This window comes from Bufo bufo, chromosome 4 (assembly GCF_905171765.1).
Source record: "Bufo bufo chromosome 4, aBufBuf1.1, whole genome shotgun sequence".
Classification (NCBI taxonomy): domain Eukaryota; kingdom Metazoa; phylum Chordata; class Amphibia; order Anura; family Bufonidae; genus Bufo; species Bufo bufo.
Window position 1 is genome coordinate 481,250,175 of NC_053392.1, and position 23,436 is coordinate 481,273,610.

The 23,436-nt window shown below is 46.6% G+C and overlaps 1 protein-coding gene across 1 annotated transcript; it reads left to right on the top strand.

Annotated features, from left to right (window-relative positions):
- The first annotated feature begins 1,811 nt into the window (after positions 1 to 1,811).
- FAM89A (family with sequence similarity 89 member A) lies at positions 1,812 to 22,637 on the top strand. Its single transcript, XM_040429534.1, has 3 exons — positions 1,812 to 2,065; positions 5,557 to 5,843; positions 21,187 to 22,637. The coding sequence occupies exons 2-3, from the start codon at positions 5,595 to 5,597 to the stop codon at positions 21,448 to 21,450; spliced, it is 513 nt and encodes a 170-aa protein (XP_040285468.1). The 5' UTR covers positions 1,812 to 2,065; positions 5,557 to 5,594; the 3' UTR covers positions 21,451 to 22,637.
- Positions 22,638 to 23,436: the final 799 nt, after the last annotated feature.

Sequence of the window (23,436 nt, forward strand, 5' to 3'; positions counted from 1 at the left end):
CCTTCTCTGTGACATTACAGCACAGGGATACTGCACACAGTGATGTCACACTACATGCATACCCTTCTCTGTGACATTACAGCACAGGGATACTGTACACAGTGATGTCACACTACATGCATACCCTTCTCTGTGACATTACAGCACAGGGATACTGCACACAGCGATGTCACACTACATGCATACCCTTCTCTGTGACATTACAGCACAGGGATACTGTACACAGTGATGTCACACTACATGCATACCCTTCTCTGTGACATTACAGCACAGGGATACTGCACACAGCGATGTCACACTACATGCATACCCTTCTCTGTGACATTACAGCACAGGGATATTGCAAACTAAGGCCAAACACAGATGAGCCAGTTCAATGTGAGAAACTTGCTGCGTGTGGCAGTGTGAGTTCCCGTTGTGACCTCTGCTCCTCTGCCAGGATTACACAGCATTATAAATCATTGTACTGTCAGATTAGACATCATTATGGTAAGAGGTCTCTCGATGTAGAAGGTGACAGCACGATATAAGAAAAAAGCATAGCATGCTGTTACATGAGGCATCTTAATGTCCACAGAGAGGGATAGTCACCTTCTGGGTATGCTCACATGGCAGATTCTGCCGCTGTCAGAATCCGCCCCATATGCTGCGGCAGAAACGGCTATGGTTTCTGCCAGGGTTGTTCACTTTAGATGCCGCCAATCTGTTTGCCGTTAAACCTCGAGCAGACACTTGCCGCAGCCTCGTATGGTATCTGTCAGCCCACCACATCAGGAGGGGACGTGGGCCTTCTCGTTGCCGTCATAGTTGGACTGCATCGCTGCCTGCCACTGGAAACAATAGGAGGCAGACAACATGTGGCCTCTGCTGGAACAGAGTCCACGCCAAAATTCCAGCGGCGTAAACCACAGCGTGAATGTTCTCTTTGATGCTCTGTGCTGATTCCAACTGCTAAGGGAGGGCATACATATTGGTACACAGGGGCGTAGCTAAAAGCTCATGGGCCCTGGTGCAAGGGCCCCCGTCCCTCAGTGCTTGTTGGAAGGGGGCAGGGGAGCACGTAGCCTTCCTGCTGCCTGAGGCAAACATTGAAAGGGCACCCCCTCATGCCAAATTCTTAACCTAACCCCTTCCCTCCAGCCAGAGGTGTAAATTGACCATTTTGCACTTTCTATAATGCCAGTGTCTTATGTGGCACAAGGGTCTTTGGGCCCCCTCAGGCTCCTGGGCCCGGTAGCGACTGCTACCTCTGCACCCCCTATAGCTACGCCCCTGTTGGTACCCTGAATGGTACAGCGTTACAGTCTTTGATGCCAGAGGAGCATATTATGAAGGTACCAATGTTTCGGAGCTATGGTCCTCCATCAAGCAGGAGGATGGCGGTAAATGGAGCGGGCGAGGCTCCTGGAGGAGAGGTTCATTGGCATCCACGTTGTGTTCAGAGCCCTTATAGGCCGGGAACAGTGTGAACAGTAACCCTTCAGGGAGGAGACCACTGGGGTGTTACTACAGAGGAGACCCCTAAGGGTATGAGGACCAGTAGTAAATAAAGTATGATAGGTGGGGGGGGTCCTATTAATGATTTCTCATTAGACCCCAGAGCTACTAGTTACACTTCTGGTATTAAAGCTTGGTCACTGGCATTATGTGGGCACTGTATTGAAGTACTATGCGATGACTATGGCACTATAGATACACATAGAGATGATAGGCATGTGCTGTGGGCGTGGTCCATACACGAGGGGCGTGGCTAGGTTCCTACTCCTGAGGTGCCGCCGCTAGTCCCCCCAGCCTCATGGTAAGTGTATGGGGGCTGCGCTGTGTAGACCGGGGCCTGGCAGGCTGCCGCTGGGTGTTCCCTCCCCTCCTCCTCCCTGCACCAACAGCTAAACCCCCTCCCACCACAGCTGAGGAGACACACCGCCGCCCTCCCCCACCTCACACATCAGCAGCAGCTCTGTCCTCCACACACCGGACGGGGGGACGGTGAGGAGACGAGCCCGGGGCAGGGGATGACAGCGGACAGCCCGAGGACCTGACGCCGCCGCCGTGTCCGAGAGGAGCTGTGAGTGCTAGGTGCCGCCCGCCCGCCGCCCATTGTGTGGGGCAGCCCAGTCCTCCGGGTCCCACTGCTGGGACTGGCAGCAGCTCCACAGACCGCTGCTGACCATAGATGGAGGTGACCCATAGGGACAGCCACTAATACTAATTGTATGGGAATAGTACCAGGATCACTGGGGCGGCGGACAGACCTGGGAAATGTTGGGGGTGGTAGTCTTTACAGAAAATTAAAGGGGTTGTATAAACAAAAGGAAAAAAAAAAAACTTTATATTTTACCTGATGACATCACATGATGTCGCCATACGTGAAACCTCACCGCATCTGACTAGGCGGGCATCGCTATGGATGGCGCCAGATTCCCAAATAGATGAGCTAGCGGGACTATTGGGGGTCATTTCAGGACTAAAATGTAGGGGGCGCCGTTTTTAAATCCAGAGGGTCCCATGTAATAGATTCTGGGGGCTTCACAGTATGAGGCGGCAGTAATCACTGACACGTTCTTCATGTTGGTGCTGCCCGCTCTGGTATAGTACCCACCAGCGATGAGGTCGCGCCCTTTATAGCAATGTGCCCATTAAGAATGACCCTTCCGGTAATAATTAATCTGACGGCGGCGCCCATGGCTCTCCTGGATGTGTCCTTAAAACTAGTGATATTCCCCAGACGTTCCCTTATCCCCACCCTGGAGGTTACTGCTCTTATATTAACCTTGCGTGACTCTGATTCCGTAAAACGAGCAGCGTCCTTAAAGGCGCAGTACGCTTGCCTCTTGTCTGGATCTCCGTTTTTTTGGGGAGTTGCTATTCATGCCCGTACATTGGGAAGGATTCTTCAGTACGCCGGGATGTCACAGGCAGGAGGACGGCAGCGAGCTCAGACAGACGCTGCATCTATTATTCATGCTGTGGAGTATCCGGGGAACAGAAGGCGCCGCTTCTCCTTGAATGCACCTATTGAGCTGCATGGAAATCCCTGTCAGTGGAAGGACCAGCAGTAGGGTTATTATGTATACAGCCTGCAGGGCGGGGCAGGAGATGGCACAAATCCAGCCTGATGTGAGGTGCAATGGGGGTCGGACTGACCTACCGCAGCATCCTCCGGTGGTCCCATGCTCTGATATCATGGTGGCCCCTAAAGGTCTAGGACAAAGAAATCCATTTGGGGCCAATTACTTGTTACTAGGAACAGGAATCGGCAACAGAAACTACAACTCTCAGAATCCTACGTTCACAGAAGTGTGCATGCTGGGAGTTGTAGTTTCACAGCAGCTAGAGTGCTAAACGTTGCTGATCCACGGTCTATTTCTTTTATCCAAACCCTGTTAGACTTTATTAGTGATACAGGGGTCAGGCCGGAGAATAATTTCCGCTGGTGGGCCCAAGGAACCCCAGTCCGACACTGGGAGGAACATGGCTGATCATCCACCTTGGGAGCTGTAGTGATGCTGACCTTTGTGACGGGCCTCTTAAAGGGGTCTACTTTTGTAATTGCATGCAATGAAACATGTATTCACTGATATCCATCTGTATAGCGCCACCTGCTGTTTGCTCTTTTTCAAATTTTTCTGTCCTGCTTACTGAGATGGAAGCACGTGCCCTGTTCCATCCTTCCGCTGCAGCAGAAAGGACACCCCCTCCTGAGCTGCCAGTCTAAAACAAATCCAGCAGAGCAATAATGTATTTTTATTGCACTCAGGGCTCTGAGCCGTCGGTGACATTGGTGATGACGTCAGTGGTCAGCTGAGCCCTTCAGAAATGTGCTGCATGTCATTTTACACAGGGACGGAGGGCCAGAGACTGGTAGATGACGGCCGTTACCCCCTACAGAGGGGAAATGAGAAGCAGTTTAGATTTGGTGTCTGGCGGCGGCTGCTTATCTCCCTCTCCCCCTGTAATAACATGTATGTGGAATAGGGAGGGGGGCAGACTCTTGCTCCGTTAACGCTGCCCAAAGACACAGCTATTATTAGGAAATTGAGCTACCTCCAAGAACAACATACTTCATGAAGCAAGGAGCCTAAACAGCATATGGCACCCGTCTGCCTTCCTGGAATGCATACGTTGTACCGTGCTGTCTGTGCGTGAGCGTGACCACGAGATATATAGTCTACAGCAATGTCCTCTGGAGGTACAACGTTGGGAGTGATCCAGCACCAAGCGTCTCTGGTCCGTCCAGACAGACAGTGAAGTCCGTGGATTTCACCCGATGCATTGTAAAGGGCGACATCCGCTCTTATAATTCGCACCCTAATTTGACATGCTGCAGATTTAGAGTCCGCACCACGGGTTCTGGGACGGATAAGATTTGCCGCCACCGGAACGCACTGCTAGATCCAGATGGAAAATCTGCAATGTGCCTGCCCCATGTGAGCATAAAATAGCTATCCTCAAACAATCCCTAGGCGAAAGGGGCTGTGAAGCGTTAGGATACTTCTGACCTATCCTCAGGGCAGGCAGGGGTCTGACTCCCAGAACGCCCACCGATCAGCTGGTTGTGCCCTTCAGTGTGTACCTGCGTGCTGGCGAATGGGACAGGTGTAGTTGCCCTGCACCTCGGCAGGTAAACATTAAAGATAGTCCTCTTCAAGCAGCTAATCGTCCGGGAGTCGGACACCCACCTATATGATATTGACGACCTATCCTGACACCGCACAACCACGAGATGCCTGTCAGTCAGACAGCAGCGATCTGACACTTGTGTTGAGGTTGAGTAGAGGAGAGTAAGCTCCTGCTGTGATACACCTCTAGCAGCGGCTTATGTACTCAAGACAAAAAAAAGGATCGGGCATGCTGAAATCCAGCCGTCTGATCTTTAGCCCACCCGAGAGAGAAGCAGCTGCCAGTGGTACTGTCCATGAGATAAGGATCTGTTTGGAATGAGGCACCACAAGGACTGTGCCCAACAACTATGAAAAAAATCAGTCTAATTTCACCCTAACGCTAAAATCCTCCAGCAGAGAAACAGTCTACCAGAGTTTATCGCCTCCAGCATAGCCCGACACTACCTTTCCCCACTGGAGCCCATTGACCATAATCCGGCATTCAGCCCGACAAGGACCACTGCAAGCACTGTTTTTTGTCCTGCCAAATCCCAGCACTAATTCCGGAAACAGGCCAGATCCCAGCCAGGTCCCATTCTAGTCAATGGGCCTGGCCAGATACCATAAACTCCGGCAGACTGTTCCTTTGCTAGAAGATTTTAGGCTAGTTTCACCCTAGCGCTAACATGGTAGATTAAGCTCTCCTTGGGTTTCTGTCTATAATGCTGGCTTGTGTCTTCTCAGTCATGCTAAATCTCTAGATGCCCATCGTGACCAGCTGCACAAGCTCATTCATCCTGAGTGTCAGTGGTGGCGACCATCCCTATAATCTTCCCAGTTATTACATGGCTGTGCAGTACTACAGCTTTCTTCTGCTCTTTTCACATCTATATTACCTTGTGACCATGATGTACCTTCAATGCATCTAATATTTTTCCAATGTCTGATTCTTTAGGAGGAAGATTTGGCTCTGTTCCTGCGGTCGTCAGAGTGATGAGTGGGTCCCACACAGCTGTTGCTCCGTTGACCCCTTGCATGGAGGGATTGCCTCCTCTGCCAAAGAGCCTTAGTGGTCTGCTAAACTCAAGTGGAGGGTCAGGCTGGCGAGACCTGGAGAGAGTCTACGCGCAGAAGTCTCGCATTCAAGATGACCTAAGCCGGGGAGGGTCAAGTGGCGGCTCTCAAGGTCACCCAAAGCCGCCAAACTTAGACGCAGCTCTGGCTTTACTTAGGAAAGAAATGGTGAGTTAACCCATTACTGCCTACATGCAGGCAGATACATGTCCTCTGTGATAATAACCAAGCATTTAGGGTTAATGCCCTACACACTTGATTATGTATGAGATGGTTTCAGTGCAAGTGCTTAGTGATCTCATTAGATTTCTGCTCTGAAGTGACCCTAATCTCCACAAGAATGTCCCATCTCCACCGTCGATCCAAACTTTTGGGGACAGTAAGGATGGAGCTACACCCAAACAGCTGATCAGCGGGGTGTCGGAGGATAGGCCATCACTTACGGTAGTAAAAGCTGGACAGCCTCTTTAAACCCGCAGCATTTCAATTTATGTTGTAGATATCTGCTGTGGATTTCACCTTTGCAACACAGTGGGTGAAATCTGCAGCAAAATCCACCCAATTAGTTCTGGGTCTGCTGTGGATTTCGGCGTGGTCACCCTTCAGGGGCGTATTCCCAAGCGGCAGTTTTGTTGCAGAACTTTCTGCGGCTGCCCGATGCCCTAAAGAGCTGAAATCCAAGCACATACTGGGTTTTTTTTAGTCGCAGACATTTCTACGACAAATCTGCTGCTCATGAACTTGGCCTGAAGATAATTTCACAGGTTGTAGGCAGAACATGTTTTTCTCTCAATTTTTGCAAAACTGGCACAAAATGATGCAGGTTTCCTGCAGTTTTACACAACTCATGTCAGAAAGCTTTATTTTACCTAGTCGACAAACTCGCCCTAAGATTACTGGGACTCCTCACTGGATTGTAAATGTCTGGAAGATGGACTACAGAGACTATGAGAGGACTTTATCAAGACTAGCCTTTCTAATGTATTTTGTGGTGGCATGAGATGTGCCCAAGAAGCTCATGGCCCCTAAAGGGGTTGTCTCACTTCAGCAAATGGAGTTTATAATCTAGACAAAGTTAATACAAGGCACTTACTAATGTATTATGGGTGTCCATATTGCATCCTTTGCTGGCTTGATTCATTATACACTACTCATTTCCATGGTTACCACCACCCTGTAATCCAGCAGCAGTGGCCGTGCTTGCACACTATAGGAAAAAGTGCCATCCTCTCGGGTAGTCAGGATCGTGGGAGCTCACATAGACGGGTACTGCTTTCTATAGTGTTCAAGCACGACCACCACTGCTGGATTGCAGGGTGGTCATAACCATGAAAACGAGCAGTGTGTATTGTGATGGAAAAATGAATCCAGCCAGCAAAGGAAGCAATATGGACAATAACAATACATTAGTAAGTGCCTTGTATTAATTTTTATCTACATTATAAATGCCATTAGCTGAAGTGAGACAGCCCCTTTAATAACTTTGCCTCCTCCTGGCAGGTCTGTGCACCCTAATCCAAAATTTACACCAGCTGGGAGCTGGAGTAGATTTCCAATGTGACATACAGCAGAAGACTACTGTTAGGGTCCATTCACACGTCCGTAGTGTATTGTGGACAAGAATAGGACATGTTCTATTGTTTTCCGGAGCCGCGGACCGTAAGATCGGGGGCACGCTCCGGAAATGCGGATGCGGACAGCACACTGTGTGCTGTCCACATCCATTCCTACCCCATAGAGAGTGAATGGGTCCGCACCCGTTCCACAATTTGCGGAACGGATGCGGGCCCATTCTGCGGATGTGTGAATGGAGCCTTAGTAGTCTTAAATTTGCTTCTTCCACATGGTGGCGAACGTGGCAGGCAAAAAGTTCCACATTTTTTCGCAAATCTTGGCTTGCCCAAAAATTAGCAGCCCTTTGAGGCTACTACTCTGGCTCAGGGGGCCTAAAGGGGTTGTCCAGGAAATATTGATGACCTATCCACAGGTCATCGGCGGGGGCCTGAGTCCCGGCACTCCTGCCGATCAGCTGTTTCTGGTCGTATAGTGGCAGTGCTTAGTATTGCAGCTCAACCTCATTGACTTGAATGGGGCTGAGCTGTAACTAGGCCATGTGACCCTTGTACGGCGACGTCACAGGGGCCAGGAAGAGGCTGCGGCGCTCCTCTTCATCGCGGACTCCCACCTATCTGATATAGGTCATCAATATTAATTCCTGGATAATCCTCTATAATCTCCACGTTTCCGCATTTTTGCATCGGTGTCATCCCATGAAGTACAGAATGTTTCTTTGTGCTACTCTCAATAAACCTGTGTCTCTTGCTTCTCAGATTGAGCGGTTACTAGTCTACCAAGTAATTTAGTGGGATGAAGGTCTTAGCCTGGAATAGTAAACCCTATAAGGCCGAGTCCCTTGTATTACGGATCACGAGACACATGAATCATTTCAGTAAAGTGAAGGTAGAGCTATTGTTCAGACTGCTGTCAAGCCCAGTGCCAGAGACTTAGGTAGAGTAAGAAGATTGAGAAACAGGATCTGCTATTTTTATCCACGGGCTCTTATGAGGAACATATGTGCCAGGTCGTTAACGGCTCAAGATAGCCAAGTGCCACCCAGATAATTGGGAGATGAGAATGACGCATCCATTGCAAAGGCTTATTAAAATCCCAATAGTTAATTAAGAGCATGATTAACAATCTGCTTATATCCTGGTGTCACGCTGTGAAATCTCTGCCAGGACCACGTGGCACAGGTCTGCAGCACAGTGTTATGATGGGTGGGTGACAGGGCGGTGAAGGGTCCACACTTGTATCCTGTGCATTTCATTGACAGGATTTGCACTTTTTCTCCCCGAGTTCCTGCACAGATGCATTGTGAGAGTCAAGTGAGCCACTTTCAGTAAAACGATGGGATATCCGTAGAATACGTGACCTAATTGTTTTACCATTCAGTAGGATATGTCCTGCTATTGTCAATTTTTTGAGCTTTTTAGTGTATTGTGTTGAGACAATGTGCAGAACTGCCCATCTATCGTGCCTGCATGCAAGCTGTTTGCTATTTAGTATGGGTGGGGAACATTTTTGTAAAAAGGACCAGGATGGGTTAAAAATGAAAAACCATCATACTCTCCTAACCGATCTGCTACCATGCCGTCTCTGCTCTGGTTCCCGATGCTCTCCAGTTCCTGGACAGGAAAGGAAATCGGATGCCACAGCGGTGGCCCACCTCGGCAGGTGATTTTACTAAGTGCCAGCCACTTGCCCCACTGGGCTAAGGTTTCATACTTGCCTGCTCCCTGTAGCTCCAGTCCTCTGCCCTGCCTTCAGTGTCTCCATGTTGTGGCCCAGCATAGTCATGGTCGCATGCTCAGCTGCAACCAGTAACTGACTTCAGCGGGGATGTGCTGTTTGTAGCCACATCACCGCTGAAGCCTGTGACCATGACCATGCTGACCACTGCGGGGACCGGATCATGAAGACACCGAGGCAGTGCGGAGGACCGGAACGGCAGGACGCAGGTAAGTGTGAATCCTTAGCTTAGTGGGGCAGGCTGCCCGTACATAGGAAATGTTATTACCGGAGAACCCCTTCTTATTGACCGCTCAGTCTTTTGTCGTGGCTGTTTAAGATGGAGAGGAGCACTTCGGTGAGCACCCGTCCTCTACAAACCGATTGTAACTAACAGCAGCTTTTTGCTCTATCAGAGGTAGCTCCAAATCCAGCAGTTAACCCTTTGATTGCTTCAGTCTGTCTCTGCGGCATGATCAGAGGCTGGGTAAGCCCTCTGCTGTCAGCCCCGGGGACCTAGTTCAGTAATCCTGCTGATGGGGCCACTGCCTGTGCTGTACAGAACATAGTGTATTGGCTTACAGGAGTATGCTAATACATTAGAAGTATGAAATAATTTTATACTTCTAACAATGTCACAGGTAACCACCCTTAAAACTTAACTTTTAATATCTATCTAAGTTTTAAGGGTGGTTACCGGTGACATTGTTAATTGGAATTTGCCACCCCAAACACATAAGACCTGCAGACGGGTTATTGTCTGAACTGTGAAACTGCATAAACATGGAGCAACAAAAATGGAAAAAAATAATTAGCTAGTCATCAAAGGGGTTATCCAATACTATAACCCCCCTCCCCCTTCCTCCATATGTCGGGCCCCTCACAGGGAATCTACTCTCCCCGCGCCGCTCCTGGTCCCCGCACTGCCGGATGAAAACATTGTGTGTGTGTGGCGGGGGGCAGTTAGCAGCCAATGGCAGACGGGGACGAGCCTCCCTAGCATATTGGGGAGCAGTTTATAGTATTGGATAACCCTTTAAGGGGTTAGTTATTTTTCCTCAGTTTTGGTGCTTTTTTTTTTTTTTGGGCTCACAATCACTCATGGAAATCGCTAACTAATGCACCGCCTGTGCAAAAGCGGCCTGATATAGTTAGGGGGAGCTCGCATCACCATGATTTTTTTTTTTTTCATTTTTATGATCCAACAGAAAAATAAAGAGAGAGAACGGATCCTGCAGTACTTTTATTTTTTATTTTTTTTAATTTTCCCCATTTTAAAAAAACTAGATCTCAGGCAGAAATGGCTCAAGCAGATGCCAAATGTGCATAACTGACGCACAGGATCTGTTTATTGATATTTTAGTAAAATTTATATATTTTTTTTTTTCTGTTCTTCTCACAAGAATGGAAAAATCACGGAGATGTGAACTCCCCCTTCCATGTAATATCTTTACCAGAAGGGATCCAGTTATGGATCCCTTCTGGTAAAGAATTTATTAGAATAGTGGTAATCGTGCAATTCCCTAATCTGTCACAGGGGGGTGGCTGGTCCCTGTATTCTCACTCACCCTGCTCAGTGTAACACTTTGAAGCCCGGCTTCCTGTAGTGCAGTCATGCCGTACACCCCTCACCCAGCTGGCAGTGCACATATGGGAATCTGTCATCTGGAACGCCAGGGCTTTATGAGCCTTTCACATAAGGGTCATTAGGCTTTGGGACTTGTAGGTTTTATTCTTTTCAAGGGACTTATGGGTAATTCCCCTCCCATCATTGGGCTTTAAAGGGGTTGTCCAAATTAAGGTGAAACTTGCTAAACGGCTGGGAAGCTGTTAAAATAATAAAAGAAGGTATACTTACTGGTTCAAACCCACTCCAGCGCCACCACTCTGATGCTCCCTGCTACTGCAGCCATGGAATAATTTCCTTTCTGCAGTGTTGAGGTCCCATAGACCACATGTGACCGCTGCAGCCAGTCACTAGCCTCAGTAGTATATGACACGACACCGCTGATGGCAGAGAGTGCTCAGTGATCATGTGAGATGTATGGGAACACCACCACTGCAGCCATGGCATAATTTCCTTTTTCCAGTGATGAGGTCCCATACAACACGCGTGACCGCTGCAGCCAGTCATTGGCACAAGACCACTGATGGTGGTGATCGCTTGCAGTGGTCACGTACGATTATATGGGAACTCCACCATGGAAGCCACGTAACCAAAGCCTAGCCAGGAGAATTGGAGCAGCGGTGCTGGAGCTAAAGCGGTTTGAACCTATAACTTGTTTTATTATTTCTAAACCCTTTCCTGCCATTAAAGGAATTTTTGTTTCACTCAGACGACCCCTTTTTAAGTTACTTTATTATTATATTACTGAAATGGCGCCTCCACCAAACTCCCTAATTAGCCCTCTTCATGATTCTACTTTACCCAATTACATTTTACCCTGATTACCTCTATGCCGAAGTAAAAAAAAAAAGCAAGAAATGAGCCTTTTCTTCAGTGACCGGACGTCATGTGACGGTGTCCTTGTGAGAAAGCAGTGTAAGCAGGTTGGGGGACAGGTAAAATTGGGGCATATAAGCCCCGCCCAGAAACACACAATTTTCGGACCAGGACAGCGCAATTTTGCCTGGACTGTCTGAAAATCAGGGAGAGTCCCGGCAATTTTGGGACAGTTGGCAGCCATGGGTCTGATGTAACTGGAAACGTGCAGCCTTGGATGACAGGTGCCTGGAGAATCTCTCAATGGCAGCTTGATGGAGATCTGCTGTTGTCACCCAATGCACACCTGAGCCGTTACTAAGCAACCAGAAGACTTCTAGGGGTTATGTTATGATGCACACAGTGCCCTCAAATGGTCTGAATTCATGTGGTAACACAGAGGGAGTCGGTCAGCACCAAACTCCCTTTTAAACTGCCCCACGGTGCCTGGTCAGGATAGTCTTTTTGTAGAAAACACAATGGAGGTTCACAATGCAAATCTGAACACAGCTGTATATGTCCATAGGTTTCATGAACTGGAAGGCACATTGCTAAGCAATAGAAGTTACCATTGGACATTAAAAATGTATCTCCATCCGAATATTTTTGACATTACTAAATGGTCATCTGTCACAATTGATTAGATCTTGTATCTTTTCTTTAGCATTTATTGCAGACCAAACCAGAAGTCAATATGTGAATTACTGATGTAATTGTCTGGATACCAGGGTAAAACCGTTCCATGGGCAAAAAATCAATATGGATTTATTTATTTTTTTCTGTCGGTGCTTTGCATAAAGCATTAGTGGATGTCATAAACAGAATTTCTTTTTTACCTCTTCAAGACCGGGTATATTTTATTTTACTCCCAGCCTTTAGAAACCCATAACTCTCCTCCCCCCCCATTTATATAGCCTTATGATGGCTTACAATGTAGTGGGAAGCGGGAAAAAAAAATTCCAAATAGGGTGGAATGATACAAAACCGATAAAACTTTTTTATTTTTATTTACAGCTTTCCCTAGACGGTAAAACTAACCCGTTCCTTTCATTCTGTGTGTTTAGTAAGATTACAACAATGCCACATATTTATAGTTTTTCTTTCATTTTAATTTAATACAGAAATAAAAACAAAAAGGTGTTGGTGTTTTTTTTTTTTTTTTTTTTTTCCATCCTCCATGACGGCATACCATGAGAGATGACCCGCCTCCATCCAGGTAGGGACAGGAAGAATAAGTTTGACCCTCCTCCGGCTCCTCCTCAGTGTCTGCCTGTCCCTCCAGGTGGGAGTGAGGAGAGGAAGACAATTCAAGAAAAAAAGAGAGAGTGTTAGTCAGGGAACTTCCTGGAAAGAAGCCAGGGAGGTCAGAGAATAACAGCAGGGCACCAGAGGAAGGAAGGACAATGTTGAGAGGGTGAGGGAGGAGAAGGCTGCCGGTCGTGGCTGTATATGTGGAGTGCACTCCTACATACGTTTTTGCGATATCAGAGTAAAAAAGGACTATTGTGACTGCTCCTGATAAAGGGGGATGAAATAATACCCTGAAACGCGTTGAGCCTGTGATATCAATAAAGGATTACACCAGAAGTACCAAATGTGGAACTGCTGTTCTTCCTGAGACACTACGAGCGATCCAGGCGAGGGAGGTTCGTTTTTGTGGGTGTCTTGAGCTTATCCCACAAAACACCTCCCTGGTGAAGTGAGTCCTTGGTTCACAATTTTTATTATAGCGATTTTAATACTGGATTTCAGGTGGTAACACATCTCTTTTTTTTTTTTTTTATATACAATCGTTGAGAGAGCTATATATATAGAAAAAAATTACCAGCAGCACCACGAAGCCAAAAAACAAGTAGAAAGGGTGCACTGCCCGAGTATGGTAACTAGTGCTTACCCACTAATACGGAACAAAGAAATCGGACTGCACTCCAGTTGTGTCTTCAGTGAAAAAAAGGTTTATTCACCCATAGGTGGCACAAGCGACGTTTCGGCTCGCATATGAGCCTTTCTCAGCTTGAGAAAGGCTCATTTCTCAAGCTGAGAAAGGCTCATATGCGAGCCGAAACGTCGCTTGTGCCACCTATGGGTGAATAAACCTTTTTTTCACTGAAGACACAACTGGAGTGCAGTCCGATTTCTTTGTTCTATATATAATATATATATATATATATATATATATATCTATATCACCATTGTCGGTCCCCACCTGTCCTCACATTTGTAAACACTGTACACATTAGTGGGTTGGCGCCTACATCGTGGTTTCTCTTTTTTTTTTTTTTCTTCTTTTCCCCCCCCCCCCCCTCCAGGTGGGAGATTGGTTATTCCTCATGGCAGTTGCTATGGGTCCGCATCTGTGAAGGCAGGCAGAGGCGGCTGGATTTATTTCTTCTATGCCTTAGGCTGCATTCACACGTCCGTGGTGTGTTGCGGACCCGCAAATTGCGGGTCCGCAACACACCAGCCCGTCACCCCCATAGAAATGCCTATTCTTGTCCGCAAGCTGCGGACAAGAATAGGACATGCTCTATCTTTTTGCGGACCCAGAATCGGGGCCGCGCTCCGCAATTGCGGCTGCAGACAGCACACTGTGTGCTGTCCGCATCCTTTCCGTCCCCATAGAGAATGAATGGGTCCGCACTCGTTCCGCAAAATTGCGGAACGGATGCGGACACATTTTGCGGACGTGTGAATGGAGCCTTAACCACATGAGGGAAGCAGGCAGCACCCGTTCCCTATTTGAGTTTCTGAGGTGCTGGTGAGTCTGTTAATAGGGGACCCTGCTCCTTACCTCGCGTTCTGCGTGCCAGGCGTGGAGGTCCATGTGCTAATTGGACACTCAGTGAGTTCCTTCAATCTTATGAGCGCTCCTCATCGCAACTTGATACTTTCGGCGCTTGCGATGACTTCACAGGAAGTTGGATGCGTTCCAGCAAGAACTTCCTGCATGTGTGACGCACGTAGAGGGGGCAGAGCTTAATTTGGCATGCGGATCAAGCAGGAAATAGCCCTTTAATCTGAGGTCTGCAGGTAATTTAAAGGGGACAGAGGTTCAGAGGGCGGACAGTATGTCTGAACTAGGGTTGGGCTATATCAAAAATGTTCAGACGATAACAATATTAAGAAATTTATCGCGATAACGATATATATCGCGATAAATACCCGTTTAAAAGAGAAAAATCACAAGGAGACGTTATACTGTATGGGGGCCGCCACAAGGAGACGTTGTACTGTATGGGGGCCGCCACAAGGAGACGTTGTACTGTATGGGGGCCGCCACAAGGAGACGTTGTACTGTATGGGGGCCGCCACAAGGAGACGTTATAATAAAGTCTTGTGGCCACAGTAATGTCTTCTTGTTGCTCATGTTTGGGGGACTCATGTGACCCATTATTCCCTAATGCCTGCTATTATAGATCAATGTGCTGACACTAACTGCAGCTTGCAGGCAGGAAAGGAAGGACCAGGACAGGGCCACAGAAGAAATAGACAGTCTGACATACCACCTTTATTTATGACACTATTCTATGCTTTTTAGGGTCGGTCTCTCACTCACTCCTGTTCCTCTGCCTGGACACTCCTCGCAGTCCAGGAGTCGGGCGAAGTGGCAAACTCTTGTGCGGAGGGAGTCTTGAGAGACTTTTCCCGCGGCTGCCTCGTGTGCTCCGATTCTGACATCAGATGTCGGTGGGCGGAGATTTGAATATGGGAGCAAGGGGAGGGAGAGCCGGGGACGGGCCGCAGCGGGAAGGAATAGGTTTCTAATTTTGTCATCGGAGCACACGAGCGAGGCAGCCGCAGGAAAAGTCTCTCCAGAGACACCCTACTCACACAGAGTTCGCCACATACAATAGAACCGGCCCGGGTGGGTCACGGACTCACGGGCGGTCATGTCAGATTGTGGGTGGAGTCTGGAGACTTGAATATGGGAGGCGGAGCAAGAAGGAGCCAGGAGCGAGTGGCGGAAAGGGAAGTAATGTGTTGTACTTCTCAGCGGTGTGCAGGGGCGGGCGGACGCAGATTTAGAAGCGGTCAGCTCACATGACCGCTCCTATGACGTCACAAAATACTGCGGTAATTAGAAAACAGCGATATCGCCATATCACTGTTCTTTAATACCGCGGTATATCGTTGCCACCGGTATACCGCTCAACCCTAGTCTGAACTGGGAACAATCCAGATGGAGACATCTTTGGGGCCTACTGTTGTAAGTTATTTCCACTTGGGGGGATGCTGTATATTTTTACTTATGCTAACCCCCTTGTTATCTCTGTCACCCTCCCTCCCTGTGTGCATGCAGAGTGATAAGGATGGTGCTCAGAGAACTAAATCTAGTCCTACAAATAGGAAGTGTGTGATGTGTTCAGTAATATCACCAGATACATGTAATAAGGAACTCTGCAAAAAATGTACTGCCAATATGGTTAAAGACTTGGGATGTAATCAGAGAGAAGATGTGTTCTGCCCTATCTGAAAATCCTATAGCCATCCCTGGTCCCACTACCTCAAAGCGTAAGGAATCTAAAATGGTTTGCTCTAATTCCTCGTCTTCAGATTCAGAGCAAGACTCAGAGTTAGGCCTCATGCACACGACCATTGTTTGGGTCCACATCCGAGCTGCCGTCTTGGCGGCTCGGATGCGGACCCATTCATTTCAATGGGGCCGCAAAAGATGCGGACAGCACTCCGTGTGCTGTCCGCATCCGTGGCTCCGTTCCGCGGCCCCGCTAAAAAAATATAACATGTCCTATTCTTGTCCGCGCTTTGCGGACAAGAATAGGCATTTATATTGCCGGCGCCCATTCCGTTCCGCAAATTGCGGAAGGCAACACTGGCTCCTTCTGATCCGCGGTTTGCGGACCGCAAAAAACGGCACGGTCATGTGCATGAGGCCTTAGAGAGTCTTGACTGTATTGATTCCTCTGGCCAAAGACTCTTGACGGCCCACTCTACGAGATCTGTCTCAACATCCTGGGCTGACAAAGCAAACGCATCCATAGAGCAAATCTGTAGGGCAGCAACATGGTCAAGCCCTCATACGTTTACCAAACATTACAAGGTGGATACTAGGGCAAGTCGGGAGCTTTTTTTTGGTAGAAAGGTTTTGCAGGCGATAGTCCCTCCCTAAATAAGAATTAATCTGTTATATCTCCTGGTATTCCGTCATGGAGGATGAAAGGGAAAAACCATATTGCTTACTGGTTTTTTTTTTCATGAATCCTCCATGACGGTATGGGGTTCCTCAAGCCCCCCCCCCTCCAAAATAAGTGTGTGTGTATATAATATAAATATATATATATATATATATATATATATATATATATATAGACACTGAGGAGGAGCCGAAGGAGGGTCAAATTTATTCTTCCTGTCCCTACCTGGATGGAGGCGGGTCATCTCTCATGGTATGCTGTCATGGAGGATTCATGAAAAGGAAATTACCGGTAAGTACCGTATTTTTCGCCCTATAAGACTCACCTGACCATAAGACGCACCTAGGTTTTTGAGGCAGAAAATAAGAGATAATATTTTGAACCAAAAGGTGTGCTTTTGGTGGGTTTTGAACCAATGGTGGTCTGTGGGTGACACTGTTATGGGGGGGGGTCTGTGGGTGACACTGTTATGGGGGGGGGTCTGTGGGTGAGACGGTTATGGGGGGGATCTGTGAGTGACATATATATAGCATCTTATGCTATGTGTCATCCACAGATCCCCTCCATAACAGTGTCCCTGTAGTGTGAGTGACCCCCAATACAGGGGGTGGGTGTCGCATCTGGTTTTATAATGACAGCGGGGCCCGTGCAGTGACTGTATTCTACTACACGGGCCCCGCTCACTGTATATAATCGTATCTGTAATTGTAGGCATTGTTAATGTATACAAATTCTGGGTATCAGCGACTGTATTACGGTACTTACAAGTGCTCTGTAGCAGAGAGGAGGGAGGACGGGCGCTGGCAGCGTGAGTCACTACGTCATGCGCCCACGCCGCCTGCTTCATTCATAAAGTGGGCAGCGCAGGCGTGTGACGTAGTGACTCACGCTGCCAGCGCCCGGCCTGCCTCCTCTCTGCTACCGAGCACTTGTAAGTACCGTAATACAGGCGCTGATGCCCATAATTTGTATACATTACCAATGCCTACAATCGGGGTGGATTTGATTTAAATGAAACTGATTTAAATCACTAGTCAGTAAGGCTTGATTTAAATCATAGTTTTCTACATAAAGACTAATTCTTGCTGGTATAACTTATAATATGCAAGTAGATGAAGATTTTTAGAATAACAATTTTTCATATTAGTTTGATTAGGTTGATTCTGTATTCATAGGTTTGTAGAAGTTAGGATTAAGGTCTTTTTCTCAACTCTGTTCATGTTATAACATTTTTGCTGTGAAGAAGAGGCATGTGATCTCTGCTGAGTCAAATTCAGTTTTGAGAACTGCAAAAGTAAACCAAGCATCTGTGATAATATTTTGTAGGCAGAGAAACTGCCCAATAATCTAACAAAAAACCTCCGGAAGAGCATGACATTGTGAATGGATTAATAGAATTTATTTACCCAAAAAATTAACATATACAGCCTTACTCTACATAATATAAAAACTAATCTTTATTTCATGATTGAATAACCTTTGGATGGTAATATATTTTTTTAAATCATTGATTTTTTTTATCCACCCTGCCTACAATTACAGATACGAATATATACAGTGAGCGGGGCCCGTGTAGTAGAATACAGTCACTGCACGGGCCCCAATGTCATCATAAAAGCAGATGCCGGCCCCTCCTCGCTCTCAGCTGATACACCCGCCGCGCGGCGTATCATTAAAAATTGGGCAAAATGCAGCATTCGCCCCATAAGACGCACTGCTATTTTCCCCCCACTTTTGGGGGGAAAAAGTGCGTCTTATAGGGCGAAAAATACGGGTAATATGTTTTGTTTTGCATCGCCATATTCTAACCCCCATAACTTTTTTATTTTTGTGTACGAAGCTGTGTGGGACTCTTTTTTTTTTTTGTAGGGCAATCTGTACTTTTTATTGATAACATTTTGGGGTGCATATAACTTTTTGATTACATTTTTTTTTCTATGTGGGAGATGGTGACAAAAAAAAGGCGTTTTTTGCCCTTTTTTTGCGTGTTTGCAGTATGAGAGAGAGATTTTTATATTTTAATAGTATGGGTGTTTTTATACGCAGCAATGCCCATCATTTTTTTTATTTTTTTATTTATGTATTTTGATTTTGGGGGAAAGGGGGTTGGATTTCCATTTTTTTTTTTCTTCTTCTATTTAAGGCTACTTTCACACTAGCGTTCTGCTGTCCGCTCGTGAGATCCGTTTGAAGGGGCTCACGAGCGGAGCAGAACGCTTCCGTCCAGCCCTGATGCAGTCTGAATGGATGCGGATCCTGGTGGCGTTCAGCCTCCGCTCCGCACGGCCAGGCGGACAGCTGAACGCTGCTTGCAGCGTTCGGGTGTCCGCCTGGCCGTGCGGAGGCGTGAGGATCCGTCCAGACTTACAATGTAAGTCAATGGGAACGGATCCGCTTGAAGATGACACCATATGGCTCAATCTTCAAGCGGATCCGTCCCCCATTGACTTTACATTGAAAGTCTGAACGGATCCGCTCAGGCTACTTTCGCACTTAGAAATTTTTCTAAGTTATTAATGCAGACGGATCCGTACTGAACGGAGCCTCCGTCTGCATTAATATGATCGGATCCGTTCAGAACGGATCCGATCAAGCGCAAGTGTGAAAGTAGCCTAACACTGTTAAGGGAACTGTAATAAGAAATCATCCGATTGCTTCTCTCGTAGACTCCAATGCATTAGCATTGGAGTCTATCAGAAATACACTATGGGGGTCATTTATTAAGACCAACGTTTTAGACGGCCTCTACATAACTTCACCGGATCCACCACTGCTTCTAAATGTAAAGACAGCCTCCTAGCTTTCTTACATTTAGACCATTTTCTAAGCCTAAACCAGGCTTAGAAAACTGTAAATGAGGCTGGCCTGTCCCTTCACCGCCCACGCCTACTTTTTTAGACCTGGTGTGAGCGGGGAAAAGTCGCAGATTGCAGAGCAAAGGACCTTTGCGTGGCAATCTGTGCCAGACATACGCCTAATATAGGTGTATTTCTGGTTAGTAAATTATACCCTATGTTCCTATAGAGCTCTGCTACAGTCAGGCTCTCCATTAGAACTAATATGCAGCAGCCTCTTGTCATTTAAAAGGACAGGCTGTCGCACACTGCATCCGACTCCTCCTCCTATCTTCACCACAGCATCTGAGGGGTTTAATGTGTGCGATCGACTTTATGGTCATACTGAAGCATCCTTTGGCTAAGGGAAAATCCAATAGTATGATTTTGCACATGTTTTATTACTGTATATACTTCATTGCCCAAATATGTTTGTCTTACTAGATATTGCTACCTGGAAATTCTAGTCTCTGTACTGTGAACTATGAAGCCACCAGCTCAGAAATATTTTTTATTTTTCATTGTCTTGTACAGCACCTTTGTTTTGATGATTCAAGAGCTTACTGTAGGTGATTACCAGTGTGAAAGACTACAGTTCCCATGATTCTTTTTCCCTCTTGCAGACATTAGGGGGAATTTATCAAGCCCTACACTGCAGAATTCTAACTTTAAAAAGTTTCAAAATAGGACTTTTATACTTTTTGGGCTTATTTGCTCACTCATTTGGAGAGAATTTGACATTTTTACTCCACTCCCCTCCACTCCACTCCAGTTTTGAAAGTGATTTATCAACTGAGAAGTTTTAAAAAGTCTCAAAAGCTACTGGTGGTGGCAGTAGGCAGACAGAATTGTTTTAGCTTAGTAGCTAATTAAATACGGTTTATAAAATGGATTGAACAAAACAGGATACAGAAGCCCCCCCCCCCCCCCCCCCCCAAGGGTGGCTGCTGATAGCATAGACCGATAAATGATACAATTTCTGCAATTTTGGAGCGTTGTAGTAGGGAATCTGAGCTTGGACTCCTTTTTGATTTCATAGGTTCTTCTCATTTGTTGGTCAATAATTATACCATAAACTTTAGGTTACGAGTGACTACCTACCAATTAAAATCCAGTACAGTGGCCCAGATTTGTTAATCTTATAGATGGTGTAAATTTCGGGTGCCTGATTTATAGGCAGTGCGGGTGCCGATAGAACTGCACCAGATTTATTGCAGTGGTGCAGGGATAGACACTTTTCTCTGACTCTGTCAACTATTGAGTGGCTTACTTTCAGACAGATTTTTACACCAGAATTGTGCAATTTTAGTGCAGAATGGCATTCTTACACACTGCCCCTTTCCTGTAAAGCCTCTCTTGTCGGCAAGAAGGGTAGAAACCCCAGATGTGCCAAATTGTGCCAGTTTTTAGACCTATTTTTGGCACATTGAGGGAGATTTATCAAAATTGGTGCAAGGGAAAACCAGCTTTGAATTTCACCTTTTTATTTTCCAAAGGAACGCTGAAAAATGAAAGGTGGAGTCTGTTTGCTATGGGCTGGGCACCTAAGCCGATTCTCCTTTGCACCAGTTTTGCTAAATCATCTCCAATGTGTAAGATATATTTGCAGTTACCTACTACCTTGGATTTATCTTGTGCATGGCCAACTTTACTATATTAAAAGGAAAAAAAAAACCTCTGTGATGTGATAGAAGTGAGATTTTGTGTGTGCCCCATATCTAATACATGTTTTCTGCTGCATTGTGTCTTCTCAGGTTGGGCTAAGACAGCTTGACATGTCTCTCCTCTGTCAGTTGTATTCACTCTATGAATCCATCCAGGAATATAAAGGTGCTTGCCAGGCTGCCTCCAGTGCAGAATGCACGTACGCCATGGAAAATGGATTTTTTGATGAAGAGGACGAGTATTATCAAGAAGCTGGTGCCCTCCATAAAGGTGCCAGGGAAGACTCTGAAGGAAACCTCACTCTCTCAGTACCTCGTCTTTCTAACGATGACTGGATATTGGAGAATATTTAATTTGCCATGCATCAGGAAGGCATCTCCTGAATTTTTCCAAGCATGCTTCCCAGGAGTTTTTTTTCTCTTGGGAAGTGTTTTCTTATCATTTAAACATTTTCTGTTACATTTATAAGGACTGTTCTGTTCCGGCCCACCATTGCTGGTGGTGAAAATGCTGTAAGCAATGTGGAACATTGTCCAAGTGCCTTTAACATCCAAAAGCACTTCTAAGAGAGGAAATAATTTTTATAAAAGCATATGCTATGAGTAGCGCTGGAGACTACATAGTAATAGGACATGAATTATACAGGCTTCCATCATCTGCCTTAAATCATTCATTGACAAATGACTTCTACTATCAGTTTTACAGGAAGCGTCGAGGAGAAGTTCCTGCATTTCTGAGAATGAGTGGTGAGCTCATCTTTGAATGTCTGAATGTGCCTCAGACAGACTAAAAGGAATTCACAACTAACTTTCCTCACATGGGTTTAATTGACGGGCTTGGTTCATTTTTAATTTGTCACAGGATACACTCAATTTCTGAAGGAGCTTTTGCGTGTGTAGAATTTGTAGCAATAACCAGTCAGTGGAGACAGTCAGTAGGTCGTGGCCTTGAATGGGTTGTCCGGCCTGTAAAATGTATTTGAAAGCTGACCTAAAAAAGTTTTCCTTGCCTCTCAGATTCCCTGCTGCTCCTTGGCTGATGATTTCCAGCTAATCTCTACATCTTGGTTCCTCTCAACACCCAGGATGTGACTGCTCAGCGAGTCGCTAGCTGATGTGGATCATTGCTGTGGCCAGTGATTGGAGGAGCAGAGTTTTTCTGTGTGTTGAGAGGTATCAAGAATGAGGAACCTGGGGAGTGTCCAAGGATTTTTTATTTTTTTAAAATATTTTACTGGTCTGACAACCTTTCTAATCCATGTAGATAGAATGCACCATGAGACCTCGTTCACATTTCCGTGTCCATTTGACGTCCATGGAAAATCCATCTGTGAAGATGTCCGTGAAGGATTTGTGTTTGGTACGTGTGTCATCCATTTTGCACGGCATCTTCTAGGCTGAAAATTAATTTCCAGAGCATCTCCCACTAATGGTCTGTAGGAACACAGATGCTATCCATGTTGTCTGTGTTTTTTTTTCACGGACCCATACACTTCATGGGCTGTGTTTGGTCTGCATCAGAGATGCATTAAAATCAATGGGTACGTACGCTGTTCGCGGAGAACACGGACGGCAAACGTCCTTGATTCACTGAAGTATGAATGAGGCCTAATACATACTCCACAGAGCTGTTTTGGTTGTGTGATCACAAAACCAAAATTGCTCCCCTCTAAGATGTTCATATCCCCTAAGGCCAGACACCCAAGCGAGTTAAATGTGAGGAACTCAACAAAGGGTGTGTCAGTGAGAGGTCCTGGTCTGGTCTCCTCTCCTCTGACAGGATTGCACAGCATTAGGCCTTCATGCACACGGACATTGCCCGGCCATGGGCATATTGCGGCCCACAAACAGTGGGTCCACCATATGCGGGCTCCGGCCATGTGCTCCCCGCATTACGGATGTGGACCCATTCACTTGAATGGGTTCGCAATCCGGAGGAACGGAAGCACTACGAAAGTACTCCGTAGTGCTTCCTTAGTGTTCCGTTCCGCATCTCCAGATTTGCAGACCCATTGAAATTATAGGGTCCGCAATCCGTAAATGCAAAATGGCCACGGAACGGTGCCTGTGTATTGCAGATCCGCAAATGCGGTCCGCCCTTACACAGCATTATAAATCGGAGGAGTGGAGGCCAGAATGGGACCTCTCACTGACATGCTGCGAGTTCCTCGCATTCAACTCGTTTGTGTATGTTTGACTTAATACTGTAGTGCATATGGGCATGGCCTTTCCTAATTGAAGGACCCCCTTAGGCCACCTTCACATAGCTGTATTTTGGTCAGTATTTTTCATCAGTAAGCCGGAATTAGGAGTGAATCCTACAGAGAGAAAAACTATAAC

Bases quoted from the DNA above. Each gene is read 5' to 3' on its own strand.
- FAM89A (XM_040429534.1), top strand. From the start codon at position 5,595: ATGAGTGGGTCCCACACAGCTGTTGCTCCGTTGACCCCTTGCATGGAG. The intron at 5,844-21,186 runs GTGAGTTAACCC...GTGTCTTCTCAG, and splicing joins CTTTACTTAGGAAAGAAATG to GTTGGGCTAAGACAGCTTGA.